General features: G+C 43.5%; 1 protein-coding gene across 1 annotated transcript in view; it reads right to left on the reverse strand.

Annotated features, from left to right (window-relative positions):
- Window positions 1-2,156: 2,156 nt before the first annotated feature.
- Window positions 2,157-9,308, reverse strand: part of RAB7A (RAB7A, member RAS oncogene family) — a 61,269-nt gene continuing 54,117 nt past the window's right edge. The window contains exons 4-6 of the mRNA XM_063114109.1: window positions 8,260-8,478; window positions 6,964-7,092; window positions 2,157-3,595 (exon numbers count right to left, since the gene is read on the reverse strand). Of these exons, the coding sequence (XP_062970179.1) occupies window positions 3,500-3,595; window positions 6,964-7,092; window positions 8,260-8,478 (444 nt within the window). The 3' untranslated portion in view covers window positions 2,157-3,499. The remainder of the gene's footprint in view (window positions 3,596-6,963; window positions 7,093-8,259; window positions 8,479-9,308) is intronic.

Below are 9,308 nucleotides of genomic sequence, written 5' to 3' on the forward strand. Positions count from 1 at the left end.
TTACTGCAAGGTATGGTAAATTAGGATGAGTCTACTTAGTGGTACTAGAAGGCATCATTTTTAGTGCAAAGCAGCTCAGTCTCAGACAACCATCTCAAAAAGTAAAACCTTATTGCTGGTTAGCGTTAACCAACATGAGTGTACGCAGTGCAGTACACTGATCTCAAAGGCATATTCACATCTGTATTAGAATGAATCTGAGTTTGGATGAGAATTCCTATTAGTACAACAAACTCAGGCATTTTTCTCAAAATCAACTCCTTATACCTTATCGGAGCAAACAAATAAAAGTAAGCACAGCAACACATATTCACACAGACAGAGCGAGTGTGGATCAAACTAAGGAGTACTACTGAAATGAATTTGTATTAGTGCAACAAATTCATTCCCAGAGATTCTTCTCAAAAGTAACTTCTTACTGCTTGTTAGAGCAAACTGAGATGAAGATAAACACAGCAATTCACACTCACCTCAATTCACATTCCTGCTGTTAGATCAAATTCAAATGAACTCAAAAAATCTTTATTAATGCAAACAAACTCAATCCCAGATTTTCTCATCAAAAGTAAATTTGTAGTGCTTATTGGAGCAAATTGACATATTTCTCTCAAAAGCACATGCTTATGGTGAGTCTAAGTGGGAATACGGAGAAAGATACTGTATTAGTGCAGAGTTGAGCCTCAGCTATTACTTCTTACTGTGGTTAAATCAAATCTAGATGAACATAGTGTGTAATTTAGGAATATAATATTAAATCAAACTCAACCAAAGACATCAGGCTGATGTGACATTAGACTGTTTAGTCCCAGGTGGGAGAGTAAGGCTCATTGTCATGGTAGGATTCAATGTTAACTTCAAGGTCAGGGTGATGATTAGGGTCAAGAGGAGGGTCAAATCCAAGGTCGTTTTAACAGGAATCATGTTTAGGATGATTATCAGTGACAAGGTGAGGGTAAAGATCAGGGTCAAGACCAGTTCAAGGCCACAGTTAAAATTAGGCTGAACAAGGATGGCTAGTTAACTCATTTGGTTAGAGCATGTTGCTGATAATATCAGTCTAGGGTTTGATCCCTTTACTGGCCAGCCACCAAAAAAAATAAATTAAAAAATTAGGGTGAAATATGGCAAGGACAATGTTTGGGATCTGGATCATTTAAAAGGTTACATTCAAGGTCACATCAAGCTAAAGTCAATGTCAGAATGATCACCAGTTTTAGGATGAGGGTCGAGGTCAGAGGTCAAGGTCCATTTCAATGTCACGTTCAAGGTCAGGGCCAAAGGAACACAACCACAGAAACAGTAGACTGATCTATAGAGGTGAGCATCACTGGGCCCAAAGCTGGAGAGGCCTCTGCTCCTCTAGAGGCCAAATAACACCCAAATAAGGCATAGCACAAAATACAGAACCAGAGAAAGATGAAAGGCATGCTCCATCAACCAGGATGGAGTTGTAGTTGTGGATGATCTACTCACAGCATCTGAGCTTCCAAGAATGCTATTCTTAACACATGAAGTATGTGCCAAGAAGAGGCATGAGGAAAGAAAGCAACTGACAAGCTTGAAAAGTGGAAATGTAGAAAAGCACAGCAAAGTAAAATTCAAGATCTAAGTCAGTGGGGCACTTTTTCCAAACCTAAACTGACCCACTACTATTTTATAAAATTGCTTCTAGGTGCCATCTATTCAGTTCCAGCTGATGACTTATATATGTTGGAATACAGGGGTCCTGCTGCCAAATCTTCCTCTCTTGTAAAAAAAATGCACATTTATGTGATATCTAAGTGTTATTAGCAACTAAGTCAATTAAAGAAATAAAATACACAACACATGGCTAGGTTATAGTTATACCTACAAGCTGTGCATGGCCCACGGGTCACTAGGAGTTTGTGGCTGCTCCTCTAAAGGGACACAATGCTTTTTTCATTCAGGGTCCCCACACACCCAAATACTGTGATTAAAAACAAAAACCCCAAAAAACTAGGGATAGATAATACAGGGTTGCATATGAGAAGGCCTGTCAGCCTCAAAGCACCCACGTGCCCAGCTAAGAAAGTCTCTGTTGCTTGATCAAGCATTGGCCATGATCAACTAATGTGCTCTCTACTGAGCCAAGGTTCTGGAAGAGGGAAAAAAAGACAGGTCAAAGGCAAATGATCTTTGTTCTTGTTAAATTTTATTGGCATCACGTTCATCTCTTTACAGAAGAACTCAGCCCACACCCTAGAATGTAGACCTTTGGAAAAAAGGGGAAGAGCTCCGTGAAGCAAGCTACAATGCAGGGCAGGTCCTAGGAAGGGAGCAGAACCGCCAAGGTTCCAACCAAAAAAGCGGTTAATAATAGGCAACACTGGGGAAATGGGTGGGGAGAAGGAAAAAAGGTCTGCTAACCTAAGGATACCACAACCCTGAAAGGAGCGCCTTCTAGAACAAAGGTAAAATCACTACGACAGATCTGTTGGGCTTTTCCTTTCCCTCTTATAATAAGATGCTGATCTAACAGGGGAGTTTTGAAGTGTGAAGCAGGGGGGAAAAAAGGGAAAATGAGAATTTTAATTTCTGAAATAACAGCCATTTATCCATTGCACATACTACTGTATTATGCAAATCAACCTTTTGGAAAATTCAGACACAGAAGGGAACTATACAGTTTCCCCCCTGGAGAGATAAAAAGCTTTTTGGCTCTTAAGTCTTTGATAAAAGGCATACATAATCCTTGTGTCTACTGTACAGAATACTGTCGCTAGCTGAATTTCCGAATTCTGAGTCACTAACATCTGCAGTCCAGACAGGGTTCAACCCTCCATCTTACACACCTGCATTACAGGACTTACACATAACCCAAGAATTTCTTACACTAATTTATACATTTTTAATTGGTTGCATATATTAACATGTACTATAAGATTCTTTTCTAAGAAGCATTACATAATAAATGGATACTGTAAAAAGATCTGATTAGTTAAAAGTAACAAGCATTAACAGATACATACAAAACTCAGCCTGATCAGACTGGGTGTGAGCCTGTAATGAAGCGTGGGGCACCAGCCTTCTCAAGGGGTAGCCTTCAAAGAGGGAGGGGTGGGGGTAAAAAGACCACAAGACCGTTAAAAAAAATCAGATAACTAATTAGATACAGATTAACTGTAAACAGTTCTCTCTCTCCAGTGGACAAAAAGAGTAAGCTTCCAATGCCGACTCCACATGAGAGTGATTTCTACAGCCGGCCTGTTCTGCTGCCATACACAAGGGCTGGGGGTGGGGGAGTACGCGGGCAGACCCCAAGGAGCCATCACAGGCATGGGCTGTTGGTCTGTTGCATAAGACCTGTGTGTGTGTCTGTTATGTGTCGGGGTGCAACTGTGTTTGGTGGGGTTTCTTTTGGCAGCTGGATGTGAGAGATCAATTTATGTTTTGTTTGGAAGAGGAGAGGGCTTGTGTTTGAAGGCCTAAGTGTGTTCTTGGTCTGTGAAGGACTCTGTGCTCTACTCTCACTGCCCCTTCAGCAACTGCAGCTTTCTGCTGAGGTCTTGGCCCGGTCATTCTTGTCCAGTTTGATGGGTTCGGGGAATTCATTGTACAGCTCCACCTCCGTTTCCTGGACATGGAGAGAGAAAGAGGCTGGTTACTCAGGGCACAGGGAAATCCCACTTCTAAGCTCTGGCCCTTTCTGTCCAGGAATGGCAAACATCTACGTGGGCATAGTGGGTAGGGAGCTGGAAAGCGGAACATGACCAAGCAGTGAGAGAAGTGCTCCGGCTGAATATGCTCAACTTTCAAAGGACGAACAAGAGGAAAACAGATTATGTGATATATCCAGGTCAATGTGAAGAGAAATTCTGCTGGAGGAGCAGCAGTCTGCACTGAGCAGTGAGGACAGAAGCTGACTGATGCTCTTGATCAGATCACAGATGAGATCTGAGCAGACTCATGGACCACATGCAGCTCATCTACTTTCTGGCCCAATAGATTTGCCTGCTCTGAATGTTTCACTTACATGGAACCATACAACATGGAATCATTTGCAACTGGCTTCTTTCACTAGCGTATATCAGGACTTCATTCCTTTTCACTGCTGAACACTCTTCAAGTTAATTCACAGATAAACCACCTGTTGTTTATTCACTCATCAGATGATGGACATTTGGGTTGTTTCTACTTTGTGAAACTCATAATAATGAATAGCAACATTTTACATTCCCACCAGTACTAGGAATTCATTGAATATGAAGGCAAAGGATCTGAAAAATTATAAAATCTTACTGAAGGATATAAAACAAACCTAAAATAATATCTATTATGAACTGAAATGTTTGTGTCCCAAAATTCATATGTTGAAATCCTAACCCCCAGTAGGGCTGAATTTGAAATAAGGTTAAATGAGGTCACACGGGTAGGGCTCTGATCCAACAGGATTAGTGTCCTTATTAAGGAGAGACAATACCAGAGAGTTTGGTCACGCGTGCTCTCTCTCTCTGCGCACAGAGGAAAGGCCATGTGAGGACACAGTGAGAAGATGGCAGTCTCTAAGCCAGGAAGACAGCCCTCACCAAAAACTGAATTTGCCAACACCTTGATCATGGACTTCCAGCCTGCAGAACTGTGAGAAAACAAAATGTCCCTTGTTTAAGCCACCCAGTTTGTGTATTTATTATGGCAGCCTAAGCAAACTAATACAATTTCAATCATAATCTCAATAGGGTTTTATTTCGGGCGGGGGGAAGAGGAGGGAGGAAAAAGGTGGAAGTGGAACAAAATTATTAATTTAAATGGAAAATGCCCCAAAATATCCAAGGAAAAATACAAAAAATAGTGAACTTACTTTATCGGGGTCAAACTGTACCACAAAGGCAGTCAAATCAAGATGGTACAAGCAAAGAAATGTGGTCATTGCCAGAACAGATGAAGAGAGATCAGAAATGGATCCCAACACACATGAGCACTTACTACAACAAAGGTCATGACTCCATTCAGCAGGGAACGGTTTGTTTGACAACGGGCTACTAGTGCTTGGAACTTTCAGAAAGGGCAAGCCTTGATTTCTTGCCATAAGCCAAATAAATTCAAGCTGCATGGGAGAAAATCTATAGACACATTTCTAGAAATCTAGAAATTTAAAATGACATACCTGACTAAAAAATTACTATTTTTTCTATGGCCAAAGGATACAAAAAGACTGTTGGAAAAATCACTTGCAATGCAGTGCTAATGTACCAGCCATCCTCAGCAGAGAAAACCCAAACAGGGCTCAGAGGGACCAGTAGCTATGAAGGTAGCAATTTACACACTCAAAGACTGGCACAGTGTCAGCAGTTGCTGGTGGGAGGTAAGGGAAAGAAAACTCACATTGCTGGAGGGAGCTTAAGTATTCCTCCGGGGAAAGCCATCTGGCAACATCTCTTAATAGTAAAACATATCCTTCAGTCTAACACTCTTTCTCCTAATGGGCTAGCTTGAAGAAATAAAAGCATTACTCTAAAGCAACAGGGACAGCAACGATCAGAGAGTAAAACTCCAACAGCGAGGCCGGTCAACAGGGAACAAGTGGAAAACGTGTCCCTACACGTGTCTCAATTCCCATGCAACTGTATGAACATTAAGAAAAAAACAATACATCCTTAATCTAGGTGTGAGGGTGAGGGTGGGGTTGGGAGAGGAGGGCAAAAAAGACCCCAAGTCTGCATCCTGCTCAGTTCCTTACACTATATCTGTTTCTTAGCAGGGGCTCTCCTGGCACTTTGGGTGGAACAATTCCTCATGGGGTAGGACTGTTCATTTCATTGTGGAACACTTAGTGCAGCCCCCACCCATGCCAGGATTTCCCCTGTCCTTGGAACAACCTACTCCAAATATCTCTCTGCCTGCATGTCCAGGTGCCCTGTCCTGCTGAGCACCACCACCTTTGACACACCCAGCTTCCTGGAGCTGCAGAACCTGCACCGCCCTTCACTGCCACTACTTGCTTCCTTCAGTGCTCTCTGCATCCCGCTCCACTCCAGCGTCGGAGGATGCCTCGGGACCTGCCTTAACTCACTACTGGCCCTCACAGAGGTGCTCGAACAGTCTCAAGTCACATGTAAGTATATCTGATCATAAGAAAGGTTAACTAGAGGTCTAGAAAATTGAATTCCTGAATAAAGGTTTCCTGCATTTTCTTTATTGTTTCTGTTGTGTACTTAACTGTTCCCAGAAAGAAAAAAAAAGTTACTGGTCACTGGTATGTTGGGAGTTGAAAGAATCCATCTCATTTAATCTTCACCATCACTCTGCAAAGTAGGTACTCCCATTTTACAGGTGAGGGGATAGAAGCTCAGATATGATTTTAAAAACCCAAACTTCCCTGATTTGATCATTGCACATTATATATATGAATTGAAATATAACCCTATACCCCATAAATATGTACAAATTAAATACATTTCAATTAAAAAACTCCTTAAAAAAAAAAAAAACTTAGCTCTAATGACTGGTAGCAGAGCTGGGATTCAAATTCAAGTTTATCTCCTTTTTTGGGGGTGGCTGGTTGGTACAGGGATCAAACACCCCTGACCTTGGTGTTAGAGCACCACCCTCTAACCATCTGAGCTAACAGGCCAGCCTTTTTTTTTTCTTTTTTTTGGTAGCTAGCCATCTCCTCCTCAAATAGAAGCAGCAATCTGATTAGGGGCCTCCTAGTGGCCTGAGCTCCTACTAGCATACAAACAAAATAGGAACAAGCCCAGTCAGACAAAGGTGGCCTCAGCCAAAGTCTTCACTGCCCTCCATCTTTTAGATTGTTGACAAGAAAGTGGAATTTCTGGAAGCTTAAGCAAAACATGTCATTATCTTTCCAGATAAACACACAGGTTTTTCTGGCTACGTGGAAGAAAGAATCAGGAAGAAGGTTAAGGACAAGGAGTGCAGGTAGGAGGTGGGTCAGTGTTCAGGCAATCACCAGAGGGAGCCAGACAGCTGCTGGAGACCCACCTGTTTAAGTGCATTCCGTGCAATCGTCTGGAAAGCCTGCTCCACATTGATGGCCTCCTTGGCACTGGTCTCGAAGTAGGGAATGTTGTTTTTGCTGTAGCACCAGGCCTGTGCCCGCTTCGTGGCCACCTGGGAAGAGGAAGCAGGGCACGTGTGCTCATAACAGAAGCAGCAAGCACTGACTCAATCCTCCAGGATTATCGCCCTCGTCTACAGGTGGCGCATGTGAAGGAACAGATGTGGGGAATGAGGGTGTGGGGGAGACCTGCTGCCCACCCAAGGCCACTCTGCTGGCTATGCTTAGTAAGGCTAGGATTCAAACTCAACACCTCCCTCTGTCCACAACCCACACCTTCTGACCCTCAGTTCAACATAAAAGCAGTGTGTGAAGGCAATAAGCAGCTAGGCCAGGAAGAAATGAATTCTCTCTCCTGGGACCTCAGAGATTCGAGCATGGGAAGTGCCCAGCAGCTTGGTCTTAAGGTTTGTGGTCTCTTCCCCACTACCGCTAACGTCATTCACCTGTGCCACACACTCAAGTGCCATGGAATTCTGCAGCTCTCACCAACACCCCTGCCTCCCACAGATCCTCATTCCTTCCCCAACCTCTAGCCCATTTCCAGCCATGACACAAGGAATAAGTCACTTGGGAAGGCCAGAAAAGGGATCAATGTGCAGAAATACACCTAGCTATAGTTAGTGAGAGTCTATGTTTCTAACAGAAATGTTATCTGAAAATACACCAGAGCAATTTTACTTAAAAGCAGTGTTCTGCACACACGGAGATCCAAGCAGCCCCTTGAGGCACTAGGAGGGCACCGAGTGACAAAATCTAATTCCTTCCTTCAAACTGCAGAAAGGGAACTAAGGCTCTGAGAGCAAAGACAATGGCTGAAAGTCGCAGGAGGCTGGGGGCAGTAAAGGGACCCAGTCAGGTGGTCTGGGTCCTGGTCCTCAAAGCTGGCTAGTCTTTGGGCTGGGCGAAGTACACCAACACCTTCCAGAGCCACTGTGGCTTAGCACAGAACCCTACAAGTTCAGGGCCGACCCTCTTGTTCACTCGGGAGAGTGCGGCGCTGGGAGCGCCGAGGCCGCGGGTTCGGATCCCATATAGGAATGGCCGGTGCGCTCACTGGCTGAGCGTGGTGTGGGCGACACCACGCCAAGGGTTATGATCCCCTTACCGGTCACAAAAAAACAAAACAAAACAAAACAAAACAAACAAAAGAACCCTCCAAGTTCACAAGGCCCCAGGAGCAGGTGTCCGGGATCATTCCCTCCATCTTCAGCACTTACTTGTCTATTTTCAAGGTCAATCTTGTTTCCCAGCACAACAAAAGGGAAGTTTTCAGGATCCCGGGGACTGGCCTGGATGAGAAACTCATCTCTCCAGCTATCAAGAGTTTTGAATGTGTTGGGGGCAGTCACATCAAATACCAGAACGCAGCAGTCTGCGCCCCGGTAGAAGGCCACACCGAGAGACTGGAACCGTTCCTGTCCCGCTGTGTCCCAGATCTATGAGAGACAAAACAATTTATTCCTTGGGGGATACTTGCAGAGCAGCAAGAGTATGTGAGTATGTGTGTGTGCATGTGTGCGTGTGCGTGTGTGTGTGTAGTACCAGAGGAAATGGGCTGGATTGCAGGGCTACCCACAATGACAAGTGACTTCAGAATTCAGGAAGCAGATTTAATACTAGAATATCCAAAACAACCCTGACTAATAGCGTGTGTAAGTATGTGTGTGTCTATGAGGAAATGATACTGAGTCTGATCCCTAAAAATTTTTTATATCTTGATCTAGGTAGGGGTCACATGGGTAGATATGTATGTAAAATTTGAGCTATAAACTTAAGATTTATGTACTCTGGGAACTTTCTGGAGGTGATGGAAACAGAGGAAGGTGATTACTCACTGAATTGTACAGTTAAATCTATGCATTTTACTGCATGTAAAGTTTACCTAAACAAAAAGAACAATATGTTTTATTTTATTTACACTATATCTCAATTAAAAAGCAAAACAAAAGAAAAAACTCTGACAGAAAGCGACTGACAGGAAGACGATAACACACAGAAGAGCAAAGACTAAACCAGGTACTACTGGCCAGCTAAAGACCATTCATCATTCACTGCCACGCTAGGCTGGATTTCCTCGCTGCCCCAGATGCCTAACAGCCACTTAGTCAGAACCAGACAGACGTGATGATGGCTTAGTTAGGAGGATGAAGGGCAGTAAAAACAAATTTAAATCCAATTATTCCACTGCCTCTCAGCAGGGTAGGACTAAACACTTCTGCACCCCAATACAATAAGCAAAGCCCGCACATGGCGACAGAACAGGGTC

This window comes from Cynocephalus volans, chromosome 11 (assembly GCF_027409185.1).
Source record: "Cynocephalus volans isolate mCynVol1 chromosome 11, mCynVol1.pri, whole genome shotgun sequence".
NCBI lineage: Eukaryota > Metazoa > Chordata > Mammalia > Dermoptera > Cynocephalidae > Cynocephalus > Cynocephalus volans.